The sequence below is a fragment of the Marmota marmota genome, unplaced genomic scaffold, assembly GCF_001458135.2.
Source record: "Marmota marmota marmota unplaced genomic scaffold, marMar, whole genome shotgun sequence".
Lineage (NCBI taxonomy): Eukaryota > Metazoa > Chordata > Mammalia > Rodentia > Sciuridae > Marmota > Marmota marmota.
In genome coordinates, this window is record NW_026000205.1 from 8,579,252 (window position 1) to 8,595,319 (window position 16,068).

The 16,068-nt window shown below is 63.3% G+C and overlaps 1 protein-coding gene and 1 long non-coding RNA gene across 2 annotated transcripts in view; one reads left to right on the forward strand and one right to left on the reverse strand.

The window, feature by feature from the left end:
- Positions 1-1,344, reverse strand: part of Pak4 (p21 (RAC1) activated kinase 4) — a 10,601-nt gene extending 9,257 nt beyond the window's left edge. The window contains exons 1-2 of the mRNA XM_048791249.1: positions 1,265-1,344; positions 5-212 (exon numbers count right to left, since the gene is read on the reverse strand). Of these exons, the coding sequence (XP_048647206.1) occupies positions 5-178 (174 nt within the window). The 5' untranslated portion in view covers positions 179-212; positions 1,265-1,344. The remainder of the gene's footprint in view (positions 1-4; positions 213-1,264) is intronic.
- A 1,956-nt stretch (positions 1,345-3,300) lies between these two features.
- On the forward strand, positions 3,301-11,914 carry LOC125612613. Its single transcript, XR_007343087.1, has 3 exons — positions 3,301-5,544; positions 5,959-7,081; positions 10,497-11,914. It is a non-coding gene; the product is annotated as an uncharacterized LOC125612613 (long non-coding RNA).
- The last annotated feature ends 4,154 nt before the right edge of the window (positions 11,915-16,068 follow it).

Here is a 16,068-nt window from a genome sequence, read left to right on the forward strand (position 1 = left end):
TGGCAGGGCTGGGTCGGATGACGGGCTTGGGCCGGCGGGCCGACTCCTCGATCAGACTCTGCCACTGGCGGGGCAGCCCCGTGAACTTCTGCTCCTGCTGGTCGAAGCCCGTGTGGACGCGGTGCTCGAAGTTGGATGGCGCCGAGATCTCCACCCGCTTCTTCCTCTTCCCAAACATGGCGCCGGGGCTTCGGGCTCCTCTACCAGGGCACCTGCGGGAGGACATGCTGGTAGTGGCGGGCCAGGGGTCAGTGGGGCTTGCCCACACCTGCCCGATGCTCCCTCTCCTCTGCCCGGGTCCCTTTCGGCCCCTCCTCAGCAGTCTCCTCCAGGCCCCAGGGCCCGGGTCCGTCCGGCACTCGGAGGTCAGGCACGGCCCTGTCGCTCGCAGCCCCCAGCAGCTCTCCCCGCTCGGGGTCAACGGGAAGAACCCCCCAGCCCTCCGTGGTACTCTCCATTCTCACCTCGGGGCGCCCTCCGTCACCCCTCGGTGTCTTTGGGCGGCTGTCCTCTGCCTGGGCGCCCTGCCCGGCACCCCACGCCCCTCCTCCTCAGCACTGAGTGCTCAGCAAATCCTTCCCCATCCCAAGTAAAACCACCCCGTCCCACCGGCCCTATACCGTGTCACCTTCAGCGATGGTTTAACTTGTGAAAAGTCTGTGCTGCTTCTCGTGTCCCCTGCTCGATGTTTCCATCACCCCCTCCAACAGACACCAGGGCCCGGGCAGGCCTGGCTGCCCAGTCTCCTCCGGGTCCCACCCGGGCCTAGCGCATTCTGAGCGCTCAGCCATCGCCCCGACCCTACTGGCCCGGCCCTGACCCTGGGCTCCAGCTGCTGCCCACCTTCAGCTACGACTCCACCCACAGCCACGGACAGGCAGGGTGCCGGGTACCCTCACTATGACACGAACCTGTCTTTAGGGTCTGGAACTTGTTCTGGGGCCCCCAAGGGGAGGGTGATGGTGGCACCCTACAGGAGCCCTCAAAAGGATGGCAGAGAAGCCAGGTGTCTGGAGCACAAATCTCTCTGCCATTTGCTACCTGGGACCCTGAGTGACCGAACCCCTCCAAGTGCTGGCCAATCCCACAGGGCGCTGTGAGGAATGAATGAGTGAACAACGTGCCCAGCTCACGGCTGGGCACAAGTGACATCAAGTATTGGAAGGCCGTGCAGGTGCCTGTGGGAGGAGGGCTCCAGGCACTGCCACTTGCCGTGGGGCCCCGCCCCAATGCCCTAATACATGGGCCCTGGAGTTACACAGACCTGGTTTGAGGGTGGCTGGGCTAGAAGTGCCCAAGGGCAGGTGATGTGCCTTCTCGGGGCTTCGGATGACTCATCTGTAAAACAGGGAGAAAACGTCCGTCTGTCCATCCATCCGTCCACTCATTCAGGAACTCGACAACGGGCCTCCTCTGTGCCCAGCTCTTTGCTGGCTGGTAGCAGGAACACAGTGGTGACCTGGACAGTCTCTGACCTCATGGGGTTGTCTCTATGGGGCAAAAAAATCTGGCCCCAAAAAAGACAACTCAGAGTGGTCTGAGCTGGGATCCAGGGAGCTGGAGCAGCCAGGAAGGGACAGTGCGGGCTGAGGGGGGCTTCTGGACGGAGAGGGCCACGGGAGTGGAGGAGCAGGGCAAGGAGCGACACTCCAGGAGGACTTCCGTCTTGTTCCCAGCTGGCTCCCCGTGCCCGACAGTGCTGGGCGCAGGGTGGCACCGTCTCATGGCCTAGGGAGAGGGTACTTGCAGAGGGTCTGTGGCCACACGCCCCCACCCCAGGCCTGGCTCTCTGGCTCCTGGGCTCCTCTCCTGAGTGCAGCTCCGAGGGGGAGGCGGCCAACCCTGGCCAGAGAAGGCCGTCCTGGGGAGCCAACCAGGGGAACCGGTCTGGCAGCAGGAGCCCAGTGGGAAGCGGGTGGGGACAGGCAGCCAACCTGTCTCAACTGGTCCATAAAGGCCAGAGGGTGGCCAGAGCCAGGCTTGGCCAGGGTTCCCCCGCTGGCCCTGTTTCTCTGCTGGCCCTGGGTTCCAAGGCCCGGGTGTGTGGTAGGCAGACCTGGGCGGGCAGGGCACCCTCCACTTCCACCCCAGCCCCCTCTCTGATCCCAGGAGGGTCAGCAAGCCCCTGCGCAGTCTCTCCCCAGCCCTGAACACTGTCCATCTGTCCTCCAGCCATGCACCCCTGGTCCGCCTGGTGGCCCTGGCCGCTCTCTGCTCCCTGGCTCAACTCTAGGTCTCTAGTCCTGGCTCCCAGGGTTGTCCCTACAACCTTGAAAGTCCCCACCCCCTCCACGTCTTCCATGTGCAGCCTATTCTTCGTCTTGAACTTTCCGTGCTGTTTATGAGCTCCTTCTCCCACTGTCGGGCACGAAGGAGGCTCCCATGGCCTCTGCCGGCTAAGGGCACAGGGTTAGCCATGACCCCTCACTAAACCCAGGGGGGGAGGAACAGACACTGAGATAAGAGGAACCCAGGACCAGGAGGGCAGGGCTGTCCCAGGACCAGCGGGGCCTCCCACTGCCCCACAGCCCCTGCATACACCCCCAAGCCACCTTGCAGGCTACAGCCTCATGTGCCCTTGCGGGGAAGGGGCAGAGGGGCACACCTCCGGATATTTGCCTGGGCCACCCCTTTCCTCTGGGCACAGCCCTGAGGACAGGACAAACAGAGGAACTGGCCGTGTTTATAATGACCATGGGAGCCCCACCCAGCCGGCTCCAGGCACTGCAGTCCTGGCCAGCGCCTGGCCTCGTGGGCAGGGGTGCTGGGACGGGTCCTCAGCCCGCTGGGAACGTGAGTCGGCAGCTGAGCGCCCACAGCTGGCTCGCTGTTAGTGGCAGGGCGACCTCACTGCCCCCGTGAAGGGGGACCTGGCCCGCCCCGTCCAGGGAGCTCCAGCACCGTCCCGGGCAGCTCTGGGGCCTGCGCCTGGCTCCCCCGTCAGTAGGCAGCGATGACGGCAGTGCTCCCTGGAGCGGTTTCGAGGCGCCACACGAGCGAGTCCTAGGACGTTCGCGTCCAGCCTGTTCGTCCCCCTGAACGCTCTGCTGTTCACCAGAACACAGGGAAACAGGCGCTGAGGCCTGCCTGAGTCCGCGGGGCCAGAGCCAGGACAAGCCACGCACAGAGAGCGCTCAGCGCCGGGCACCCGGGCACCCCTACCCGCAGCTGCCACCCGGGCTGAGCAGCCGGGCCTCTCCCAAGGCCTCAGCCACGCCCCTCATTTAGCCCAGGAGGAAGAAGGGGACAGTACAAGCCCACGCCAGAGACAAGGAAAAAGGCAGCCGGGACAGCCTACTTGCCCAGGGGACAGCGAGGGAGGCAGGACAGACCTCTGGCCCCTCTGACCCTGAACCTGCAGCTGCACCAGCTGTGGGAGTCGGTGGTGGCCGCCGGCGGAGGTCAGCTTGTTTGGGCACTGCTCTCGGGCCTAATCCGAGTCTGTCCTCGTGGCCAGCCTAAGACACACCCTGATCCTCAAATGCAGAAACTGAGGCCCGGAGAGTGGAACCCCCCGTCCAGGGCGCCCAGGGAGAGGCAGCCAGGATGTGAACCAGGCAGCGGGCAGAGGCTGCACTCCGCCTGCCTGTCCTGCCGGGGCTGCGGCCGGCTGCGGGGTTCGCCTACCATCATCTCTGGCCAGCCCTGGCCACGCCCTCCCTCCCTGCCTGCTCTATGCCCAGACCTCGCTTTCCCTCTGGTCCCTGGTCCCTCCAGGGGTCCCCACCTCCTCCCTGGCTGTCCTGTCCTGAGGGGTGTGGGGAGCAGCACGCAGCAGGGCTCCGGCCCCTCCCTCCCTTTTTTGCTTCTTGCCTCTTCGGCCTCCCGCCCGGTGTGTGCAGCAGCAGGGAGACAGGACCGCCGCCGCAGCTCTCTAGGCCCAGCTCTGCGCCTGGCACCGTGGGGTCACCATGAGGGGACCCGCACCTCAGTGCCCAGGCGGAGCTCACAGGCCACCTGCACCTGGGAACAGTGGCCACTCTGGGTCCCATTTTGTAGATGTGGAGACTGAGGCTCACAGAGGTGAAGTCCTTCTCTAAAGCCATCGAGCAGAGCTGGCTCTGGGCCGTCCAGTTCACTCCGGATGAGCTGCCTCAAGCCCTTTGCTTCCTGGGGCCATGGTCCTTGCAGGGCCTGCCCGTCACCCCACTGCCCTCCTGCCGCCCCTGCCTGCGCTCGCTCTGCTCGCTACACGGTCACCCTGCCTGGCTGCGCAGCGAGTGCCCCTGCAGGGCCGCCCTGACTCTCCGCTGCCCACCTGCCCCCATAGGTCTACACTCAGACGTCCCATCCTGCCTGTCACCGTCTGCTGATCGTCCCCTGATGCACTGGCCATGTGGGGTGACGGTGAGTCTGTGCGGCGGGACTGTGAGTCTTCTGTGTCCAAGCCCCTCTCCCCTCGAAGGTCAGCTCTGGAGAACAAGGACTGTCCCACCCTGCTCCCTGCAACGCCGACACCTAGATGCTGTCCCCCCACCCCCCCACAGGCGCTTGGGGAACAGCAGAGAAGGGCAGGGCACCTGCGCCTGCTGCACCACCCCGGCCACCACAGACAGGACCAGGGCACTGGACAGTCAGGAGGGACCCGGGGACCCAGGGGCAGAGAGCGACCCAGGGACCCCGGGAAGAGACCAGAGGATAAGCACAGGTGCCCCGGAAGTCGTGCTGGATCCTGAACATGAGGCACATGTGTCCCTGGACCACGGAAAGCGCTCACGTCAACGCAAAGCTCTCGCCTTCCTCAGCCCCCGCGGCTCCTGCCCGGCCCGGCGGCGGCGGCCGTTTCCAGTGGCCCCTCACCTGCTCGTCCTCCCGCCACCTTTCACAAGAGGAAAGTGACACACTGCCCAGGCCCCGTCACTGTGCGGCCCGGGGAAGAACAAGCTCCCCGTGTGACGAAGCCACCTGGCGTGTGTGTGCCCGTGGGCACACGTGTGCCCAGGAACCCTCCGGCCCGCCCTCCACCCTGCCCTCCAGGCTGACCCAAGTGGAACTGGGCCCATGGCAAGCCCAGGGGACACAGCCAGGGTCACAGACACCCTTTCCTAGTCACCAACGTGAAACCCTGGGAGGGAGAGCCAGGGAGGAAGTGCTCGCTGGCCCCCGCCCGCATGGAGGCCTCCGCCTGTCCTGTCCCCCAGCCATCATGTCCACCACTGGTTCTGGAAGGTAGGACGGCTCCCGCCAGGGCTGACCAGCGGGGGTGGGGGGTCTGGCTTCCCTCTGCAGCCCCCCCGCGGCTCCTTACCACTCCACCCCAGCCACGCCACTCCCTCTGCCACATCTCCCCCACCCTCCCTCCCCACCACATCTGCCCCAGCTCCCCCTCCCCCAGGGTCCCCACCTTCTCTATGGTCCCCACCCCCACCCGTCGACTTGACGGCCTGTCATGACTACTGAGGTGGACTCTCCCAGACCAGGCGGGTGCCCTCAGCTACAGACAGGACGTCCAGAAAGGTGCCTGTCCCTGCGGGGCTCACCTTCTGGAAGGAGGCAAGTCAGAAGGTCCAGAAGTACCCAGAGGAAACTCAGCAGGTTCTGGAGGTGCGGGGTTGGGGGGGCGAGAGGGACTGAGGCGGGAGAGGAGGCCTGGGGCTGCAGGCAGGGAGGGCAGCAGAGGCACCGCAGGGGACAATGGGCAGAGCCCAGGGAGGAGGGCTCCACCCCTTCCCCAGGGAGACACCACAGCAGGGGAAATCGGGGCTCGCTCCACTCCAGAGGAAGGACCCAGAGGTTCATGGGACATGAGCTGGCCGTCAACAAAGGGACCAAGCCCCCTGCTCCCCTCCTCCTGGGGCTCCGCCTTCGCACCTGGCCACCAGGGCCTCCCCCCTTGGCCACGCCAAAGCCTGTGGCGTACCCACTGTCCCTTCTGCCCAGAGCTGCGACTCCCCTTGCTGGCCATCAGAAGCCAGCCCGACCCTCGACAAAGCTGGGGTCTGCTTTCTATTTCCCCAGGGCACTTGCCACAAGGTGTCACATGTGGGCCCTTCCCCAGACCCCCCAGGAGAGCATGGCTCCTGGCAACCTGAGCAACACCTGGCACCAGCAGCTCTCAGTAAAGACCTGGGGACAAAGACTGACGCTACTGCCAACAGGAGTCCTGAACCCGAGGAGGAGCAGGCAGAGGAGGGACAGGGCAGACAGGAGTCCCCAAGGCCGCTCTTCCACTCCGCCTCAGAGTCGGACGTTGATGCCTTGGAATTCAGCAAAGAGCCCGGTGTGTGTGCCCAACACTGCCATCCGTGCCCACTGTGACCAACTCCAGGCTGTCCCCCTGCAGGGAGCCTCACTAACCTCACCCAAGCCTCATGGCCAGGGCTCTAGGTAAGAGGGCAGGAGGCGGACCACAGAGAGGCCTCGAGAACCCATCAGCGGCCACACGGGGACAGGTCACAGCGACACAGCCCAGAGGTGCCCTCACCTTGGGAAGCTGGTCATCGGGAGAGCCCAGAAGGCACTACCCTCCCCTCAGTGCCTTCATACACTGTACACTTGGCCTGGGCCCCCAGTTGCCCCCTCCTTGACCCTCCAACTGCCCCATACCTTGCCATCTCCGAGTGGCCTTCCGTCCCAGCCGGCACTGTCCATGTGTCACGTGGTCTTTTGATGGATACCTGCTTCCGCCAATGGACGGTAGCTCCATGAGGACAGGACCTACTATCTGGCCACTGCCCAGCACAGGGCTGGCCCAGGGGATTGCGAGTGGCTAAGAGCAAAGCACCCAAACTCAGGTACCAACTCTACCATCCCAAGCTGTGTGTCCCTGGGACAAATCATTCAACCTCTCTGGGCCTCAGTGCTCTCATCTGCAGATTCGGAGTAATGACAGTCCCTACCTCATGGGGATGTTTGGACAGAAATGGAGATGACACAAGTACAGCACGTAGAACAACGCTTGGGCCACGTGGGTCCCCACTCCAGGCTGGCTCTGCCACCACTGCTGCTCCCGCACGAACGAATGAATGAGTGGACACATCACAGAGCACAGGCCCGGCCAGGCCCGGCTGCCCACAGGCACATGCTCGCCTCAGTTCTCCAGGGTGAAGAAGGACGACGCCAGGCCGCCCTCCGAGAGCAGGTTATTCTCTTCCAAAGGCAGGGCTTCAGCCACCTTAGTCACTTGGTGTCCCCATCCCTGCCCAGCACAGGAGGGCACAGGGCACAGCGTGGCTGAATAGAAACGGTGCTTCCTTTACCTACCAGCCCCCGCTCCTAAATAGGCCACGACAATGGGGCACAGACAGAACGGACACTGTGCCCCTCATCCCCAGAGGCGCCCAGGGCGGGGATGGATGCCACAGCAAACCTGAGAGTGTGGTGAGCCAGGGGACGGGGAGTCAGACTAGGACTCACTCGTCCCTCCCCTGAGGCCGGGCAGGAAGGAGGGAGACGAGGCCTCATAGGGCCCTCCCTGGCCCGGGAACCCAAGCACTCACCGTCCCCTACCCCACGGGCACACGGCACCCTGAGCAGCCACCGACGCCCATTGCACACACTTGTGCTCTTACCGTGGAGCCCAATGCCCAGTTACCAACACCGGCAAGTGGACATCCTGCTACAGACACACACACGCATGTGCAGCCTCGGTGCTGGGGCACTACACACAACGGAGCCCCCAGACCACCTCGCAGACACGCAGAATGGACGGCAGACACACAGAACCACGGCCGCTGGTCACAGGGAGACCTGGCAACGCACCCTGAGCCCCTGGCAGCAGCCAGCACAGGAGCAGGGGCCCTGGAGCTGGTGGCTAGGGCTCAGTGCCTTGCTCACTGTGAAGCACGGGGCAGGGACATGTGCCCTGAGCCTGAGGTCCTGCCTGGAACATGGGGCACCAACAGAGTTCAGAGGCATCAGCGGGAAAATGGAGGGAGGAGCTCTGACGCCGTGGACCCCATCAACTCTCAACCAACAGGGGGGCGGGCGAGGTGGCCCGGAGCGGGGCCTGCGCCCTCCACAGACACGCAGGGAGCCACGCACCCCAGAGAAGCAGGAACTCCCACAGGGGACATGCTGCAGGGACCCGGGGAGCCCAGGGACACACACTATGGAGGGCAGCCACCCCCAGAACACGGGATGCGCCCACAGGCACGCAGTCCACGGACCTCCCACGATGGCCGAGGGTTCCCGAGACAAGAGGCAGCAGGTACTGTGTCCCTCCAAGGGACACGGGTGCGTTCCCAAAGTGCCTCGGTCACGGCAGGAACCCTCCCGCCCAGGAGACCAGACCCAGTAACGTGCAGAGCACCGAGGCCAGGAGCCTGCTGAGACTCGGGTCAAGTCCCCGCTGACGGCACCAGCACCACACAGAAAGGACCATGACCCGCCCTGGCCCAAGAAAGGTGTGGGCAGTGAGATGGCCCGCCAAGCTCCCTCCCCTCCTACTCCCTGAGCCTGGGCCACACCCTCAAAGGGGCGGCCAGTGGAGGTTCCAGCAAGGGGGACGAGGCGAGCGCACGCGCAGAACCAGCAGAGCAAAGTGGCTGGCCCTGCACCTGGCTGCCCTGGCGGTGCTGGTGGCAGTGCTGGTGACGGCCCTGTACTGGCAGCCGCTGAGCCTGGATGTGGCTCCCACCCGCGGGAGGGAGGCGGAGGAGGAGGGAGGGCGAGCTGGGAGACCAGAGCCAGAAGCCCACGGCAGCGGGCAGTGGGGCGGCTGGTGGGTACCTGCTCCCGCCAAAATGGACGGTAGCTCCACGAGGACAGGACCTACTATCTGGCCACTGCCCAGCACAGGGCTGGCCCAGGGGATTGCGAGTGGCTAAGAGCAAACCACCGAAACTCAGGTACCAACTCACTTCGGCAGGCTCAGCCTCCACTGACCTCCTCCACTGACCTCCTCTTCGACCCTGACGCCAGGCTGGCCCCCAGGGCTGGGAAGCCACAGCCGGGCAAGGTGGAGTGCCTGGGGCCCCTGGGAGGCCAGTAGGTTGGAGGCAGGCTCAGGTCAGGGTGCATCAGGGTGGTAGTTAGGTGCAGGGTGAAGGGCCCTTGGGCAAGGGCTGGGTGGCCTCTCTGATGTGCAAGGGTGTCTGGAAGGAGCCCCACCCTGGATTCCAGCCAGTGTTGTAGGAGCCAGCCAGGGGGGGTGAAGGGGCACATCCAGGGGAGGTGAGGGGGCACAGCCAGGGGAGGTGAGGGGGCAGCCGGGAGGGGGCTGTGAACAGGAGACAGGACGGGGCTGGGACCTGGACGCCTGCTGCTGGCCCATCTCCGTCTCAGTCTCAGGGGAAGCGAGCGCTGGGGAGTGCAAGAGGCCACCTCGGGAGCAGCACTCCAGGTTGGGTCAGGTCCTAAGCTGAGCGTGGTCACCCAGCCGCTGCCCTGGACGGGACAGATGCTGCAGCAGGCCCATTTTGGAAAGGGAGGAAGCCGAGTGTCGTCCAGGTACAGATGGCGAGCACCTTAACCAGGCTTGAGGGGGAGGCCAGCCTGCCCAGAGCCACCTCTCCAGCACCCTGAGGGGATCCAGCCCCTCTCCCTCAGGCCCCACCTTCCCTGCTGGCCCAGGGCACGCCCCCTGGTGTGGTGACCTATCAGTCCCTCCCAGGGCTGAAAGCCTCCTGAGGGCAGGGCCTGGCCTCCCGCACCTGCTCTGGAAGCCGACCCTGAGGCTCCAGGCTGGGTCCCAGCCCGGCCGCCTGCCTCTCTCCCTCCTGCACTCACACCCGCCCCTGGACACGTGGCCTGGAGGCCCTGTGGGGTCAGCAGAGAGCAGCCCCTCAGGGGCTGAGTGACAGGCCTCTGCTGGGGGTCCACTTCATAGGCAGCAGATCCGTCCCCTTCCTGTTGGGTGCCCGGGCCAGAACAGGGTCCAGACCCTGGTGAAGCAAGCAGGTGACAAGGTGAGTGTGTGGACAGACACCTGTGTCCTGTCCACCCATTCTGCCCCCCTCCCAACAGCAGCCAGGTCCCTGAGGACAACGTCCCCTCCACGCACAGGGCAGGCGCTGCAAGGACGGACGGCACCCTGCCAGGGGCCCACAGCCGCAGCCCAGCCCTGTCCACCCCCTGTCCTCCCAGCCAAGGGCTCTAAGCAGGGGCTGGACCAGGCCTGGGCCAGAGCAGGCCAGGTATGGGGGGTCCCAGAAGACCCAAACCGCAGGCCCCACCTCCTGTGGGGGTGGGGCACCTAGCAGCAGTCACCAGAGAGCAGCTGGGCGGCCACCTCCCCAAACCAGACCAGCTGGTTCGGGCTCTGGCCGGAGGGGGTGGGCTGGGCAGCCCTGGCTGCAGCAGGAAACAAGGTCCCTGTGTGGGGTCCTCCGCGTCAGTCACCTGCCCTTTCCTTTCTGTCTCTACGGCGCCTGGTGCCGAAGCCCAAGGCTCTGAGGCTAAGCAGTTACCGGTGTCCTCGGCCCTGTGCGCTCTGTCCTGGAGGCAACCCTGCCTGGGATCCTGCGCTGGGGGCGGCACCTGCACACACGCCTCCCGCCTCTGAAGACCCCGCAGCAAGCGAGGGCCCACTCTGCACCTCACTTTCCTCCCTGCAGGGCTGGCGGCTTCCCGGGGCTGTGAGGCGCATGGAACCCGGCAGGGGCCCGCTGGCACACGCCCCCAGGACGCAGCCCAGCAGAAGCACAGAGTGAGTCAGCCAGGGCTGGAAACAGCAGGGGCCGCCCAGAGGAAGGCCAGCTGGTGACCGCTGGCTCCCTGGGATGCGACCCAGTGGGTGACGAGTGGCCTCAGCACGTGTGGGTAAACAGCCAGAGGAGGCTGAACACAAGACGCAAACACAGCGCCTCCAGGTTCTGTTGAGAGTTTAAGACCAGGCGAGGGGAGGCGCTGCTTAGGAGGCCCAGACGCAGCCAAGACCAGGGAGGAAGGGGGCTGGCCGCGGGGGGGGGCCTCACAGGGTGCGGGGAGCTGCCCCTGGAGCAGTGCAGATTGCGAAATCATGATTTTAAAGAAAAAGCAGCATGAGCGTCCCGGTCTGTCCGCACGGCATGTCTCCTGTGCCTGTCCTGGCCAAGTGTCCCCTCGTGGAAGGGCTGGGCCAGCCCCTGGTGCCAGTTGGATGCTCTACTGTCTGCTCCTCGACCGCGGCAGGCTGTGCAGGCGCGCCTTGCCTGTGGCCACTGCCTAGAGGGGAATGGCTGGCCCCCTGTGCCAGGGGGCTGTCCCCTCACAGCTCAAGCCCCAGGGCACGGGGTGCTGCCAGCCCCTCTGATCTCTGCAGCCAGCCTCCTACTGAGGGCAGCAGCCTTCACTCTCACGGAGCCATCTGAAGGCCTCTCCCCCAGGGCCTCCCTCGGCAAAGCCCCCGCTGTTTCCCTGCTGGTCAGGGAGACCTCTGCAGCCTAGTCCGACTGTCCTTCTCTGCTGCAAACGCACTCAGGCCTCGGAGCTAAAGCCATCACCTCGCGGGGTCCCGGGTCGTGCCCACCTCCACTCTCATTTCCTCTCCCCCAAGTCACCTGCTCCAGCCGCTCCACCTCCTCTCCAGGTCCTCAGCAGAGACCAACCTGCACACGTCCGCCACATGTCGCCCGGGCTGGTGGACCCAGCACGGTCCAGGCCTATGGAGTGAGGGTCAAGCTTCACACAAACAGAATGAGACCAAGGGGCCTGAGTGGAGTGGAGGGGTGAGGCGACAGTGCTGGCCCAGCAACCGAGGATGGGAGCCAGGACAGCAGCAGGTGCAGAGGGACGCCCCGAGTTCCGCCCACCGAGAAACAGCAACACTTGTGACGGGTGGGACACCGGGGCTGAGGACAAAGAGGTGGCAAGGATGACTGAGACTGGGCAAGCCACAGTGCCACCCTGTACCAAGGGCCTCCAGGCCAGACCCAAGGGGAGCGCGACCCAGGGCGGGGCTGAGGAGAGGAGGAGAAGTTATCACTCCACCCAGCATTAAGGCCACCACAGAGCCACAGCAAGGGACACACACACAGAGCAGGGAACAGCACAGAGAGCCTGGAAACACACCTGCAGCAAGAGGCTGAACCGGGTTCTTAAAAATTAAGCTATTTTAATTGTGGTGAACATAGTTATTATGGAGGCTTTAGCTACTAACCCACTCGTACTTCACTTTGGGTGGCTTTAAATACATTCACAGTGTTGTGCCACCACCACATCCACACCCGCACCTTTGAATCACTCCTAACAAAAAACTCCATCCCACCAAAAATAACTTGCCCCACCTTCCTGCCCATTTGGCCCTGGTGAAGCTCTCTTCTACTTTCTGCCTGCCTGTTCTCAGTCCCCCACACATGTGGAATCAAAGACTCTTTCTCTCCGTAACTGGCTTATATCACTAAGCATGTTTTCAAGGCCTATCCACATAATAGCACTGTTCCTTTTCATTGCTGAATAATATTCCACTGTGTGCACCACATTTCATTTCTCCATTTGTGTACTGATGGACACTGGGTTGCTCATACCTTTTGGCTGCAGTAAGTAATGCTGCTATGAACCTGGGTGTACGAGTATCTGTTCACGTGCCTGCTTTCACTTCTTTTGGATGTATACCTGGGAGTGGAACTGCTGGGTGACGTGGTACTTCCATGTTTGTCCTGAGAAACTGCCCAGCTGATCCCCAAAGAGGCTGTATCATTTCACATGCCCACAGCAAAGCGTGGGGCTCTGCTCTCTCCACATCCTCTCAGCGCTGGTTATTTTTGTTTTAGTGATGGCAGCCACCCTGGCAGGTGTTATCTCACTGTAGTTAACTTAAAAGCAAAATGCACACCTATAAAAATTTTGGAAAAAAAAAACTAGGGCACTATCTTCAGGATCTAGCACAAGGCGCAGGGCTCTTAGGCTGACACCAAAAGTACGATCCGTAAAAGGAAAAATTAATGAAGTGACCTCATCAAAATTAAAAACCTTGCTCTACAAAAGTCCACGTGAAGAGGATAAAGGACAGGCCGAGACGGGAGGAAGGTCTGCAGGTCACACTGACCGAGGCCTGCTGTCCTGGGCAGCAGAGCGTCCTCAGGCCTCAAGAGCCAAAACCGCACAATCCAGGCGCAGGGGAGAGAGCTCAGGGGCCGGAGTGTGCAAGGCCTCGCGTGGACAAGGCCGGGGCTCACAGCCCCACACCACAACAACAACAAAAAAAAAAAGAAAGAAAAATAAGAGGCCTGAGAGATCCCACCAAGGAGGACAGCCAGATGGCAGAGACGCCAGGACAGGATGTCCAATGTCATCAGCCGTCAGAGGTGCACACTGAAGCCACGGCGAGCTGTCACTTCACTTATTAGAAGAGTCAGAATAAAAAAGCCGTGACAACACCAAGTGCTGGCGAGGCCACAGGAACCGGAACCGCTCACCCACTCCCGGTGGGAACCCCCGCGGTGCCGCCCTCGGGGAAACTGCCTCAAAACATGCGACCGCCACCCCGTCCTGCAATCCCCCGCTGGGTGTTCACCCCAGAGGTACGAAACCCGTGCCCCACAAAAACCTGCAGGGGGATGCCACAGCCGCTCTCAGTGCGATGGCGAAGGCAGGGACAGGCACCCGCACCTCCCTGACTGAGGGCTCAACGCACGGCCACGCGTCGGCGCAGCACCTGGCAGCGACCACACACAAGGGACTCCCAGTGCGCGCTGTCCGCATGACACTCTGGAGGCAGGTGCGTGCAGAAGCCCATTCCAAAGGCTGCCCGGGGTGGGATTCCACTCACGACAGGATCACACCCGGGAACAGGTGGGCGAGTGGCCGGGGTGGGCTTAGAGGACGTCAGGAGGGCTACTGCGATGGCGGCTCCGCACCTGACCGTTGTCCACGTCCACGCTGAGTGTTGGCTTGTCCCCAGTTTTGCAAGATGGCCTCACTGAGGGGAAGAGGGGAGAGGGCACCAGATCCCCCTTCACACTGCTTAAAACCACATGTGAATCTACGGTGGTCTCAAAATAAAAAGTTTACTTAAAAATACTAATAATTTATTTTAAATGCCAGGCCCTTCCCACCCTTTTGCCTTGAACTCTCCTCAAAGCAGACCTCCACACACTACCTCCTGCTCCTCAGCCCAGATGTCCCCTCCTCCAGGAACCCTTCCCAGGTTTCCCAGCCTGAAGCCTGGCCTCCCACAGCCACGGGGTCCCTCCCCCTGCCCCTGCTGTCACCGGACTTGGTGTGTATCTACAAGTCCCATGGGGGCAGGTCCTCAGCCTGACAGGTTACTGCCAGCCTGTCACGGGGGTGGCTGACGGGCTGGACTCCCAGGAGGCACACAGTGAATCCGCTAAATGAGTGAACAAGTGACGGTGACATCTCTGCGCCCGCTCTTGAGTGCTTTCCGTGGATGAGATGTCCCTTACACAGCAGTCTCCACATGGGAAAGAGGCCAGCAGAGGCAGGGTGGGGGGTGCCACATGTCCAAAGTCACTAACTGAAGGTGGCAGGGCTGTGCGGCAAACCCAGGCAGCCAGGTGCGGAGCGTGAGTAATCTCTGCCCCATCAGGTCCCCACGAGGGGCCATAGGCACCTGGCTAACGGGGGATGGGGTGGAGGGAGGGGCAAAGGCCCTCCTGCAGGAAGGTCCCTGTGCGTGACACAGACCTGCCAGGGGGACCAGAGCACCCTTAACACTGCACAGGTGCTCAGGGCCTGCACCCGAGTCCCTTTTGGTGACCTGGGCACCAGCGTGCTCACTGGGAACAGAAAGCCCAGCTTCCACTGCTGCTTCCAGAGGCTGGGGAAGCGGCTGGTGCCAGGTGAGCGGAGGCAGCCGGGGTTGCAGGATCACAGAGGGCACCAAGGCTGCCTCAGAGAAGGGACCTCCAACCCGCCAAGGAGAGGCTCGGACAGCACAGGGCTTCCCTCGTGTGCCCAGCGGAACCCTGAGAGCAAAACGCCGTGGACGCCTGCCGCACGCACCTCCCCGCAGACCTACAGCGCCAGGCCTGTGGCTCAGGCAGGCAGGGCGCAGGGCGCTGGGCACACGGGCAGCCGCTGCGGGCTCAGCCATGCCAACAGGCTCGTCTAAGCTGGGTGGCGGGCCAGAGGGACGTCAGCAAGGTGACTCTCTGCTCTCCCGGGGACATCCAAAGTCCTTCACAACAGACAACAAGAAGAAAGAAGGAAAAGGACCTAGTGGAGCGACAGGCGGGTCCCGGGTCCACGGTGCCCACGCCCTCCATCTGGGGCAGCCACAGGGCATCACTAGTCATGAAACCGCACGTGGAGCTCCCACGCGCGGGCCAGACTCCCACCACGCAGGGGCACGAGGCAGCATGGCCGGACCCGGGGCGTGCCCTCTGTGTCTTTGTGGCCTACGGACAGTCTCGGTCCCCCCACCCCGGCCCAGCCTGCAAGTGCTACCACAGGCACAGCAGTGCACTTGACCCTTGCAGTTCTTGGTCCGCTTCCAGCAAGGAAGGCGGGTCTGGAAGCCGACAGCCCTCGATCCTGAACACCCAGACCTTTCCACACCTGCCACTCTCCCGTCCTTCTGGAATCACAGTCCCAGCCCAGGATGCCTTTCTAGCCACCAAACAGCCCAAGGTGTCCCAGTCCCGGTCAGCCCTGGGCACCACAGCCGGTCATGGAAGCTGGAAGCAGTTATTATTACTTAAGATCAGGTGAAGCATCCCATGGCAGGGACAGCCCCTGACTGGCTCCTCTGTGCCCTGTGCTGGCGACAGGGGACAGCAATGAGGCCCCCACAAAGCATTACGCACAGAACCAGGGCAGCGGCAGCGCCAAGCAAGACAGGCAGAGAGAACAGTGAGGTTCAGACGGAAGGCGCCGACCCAGGTCGCACAGGACAGAGCAGAGCAGGTCTGACCTGACCACCCCATTCATCTGCAGTCAGGGCTCTGCATCATGTGCTTGTGGGGACAGCCACTCCTCTAGGCACTGGGGTCACCCACAGCAGTGAATAAGATAGAGTCCCCGCCCTCCCGGGCTGATGTTCTAGTAAATAAGTGGGAAAAGGGATAGAGTGACAAAGTGCTGTACAAGAGGACAAATCTGGGAAGGCTCCTGACGTGGTGGCACATCAGCAAAGATCAGAAAGAATGAGGGAGCCCTGGGGGGTCGGGAGAGGACACTGGGGGGCTGGGCGGGCCAGGAGCCAGAGCCTGAGGGCGGTGGGCAGCTGAGGCCCAAGGTCCTGCC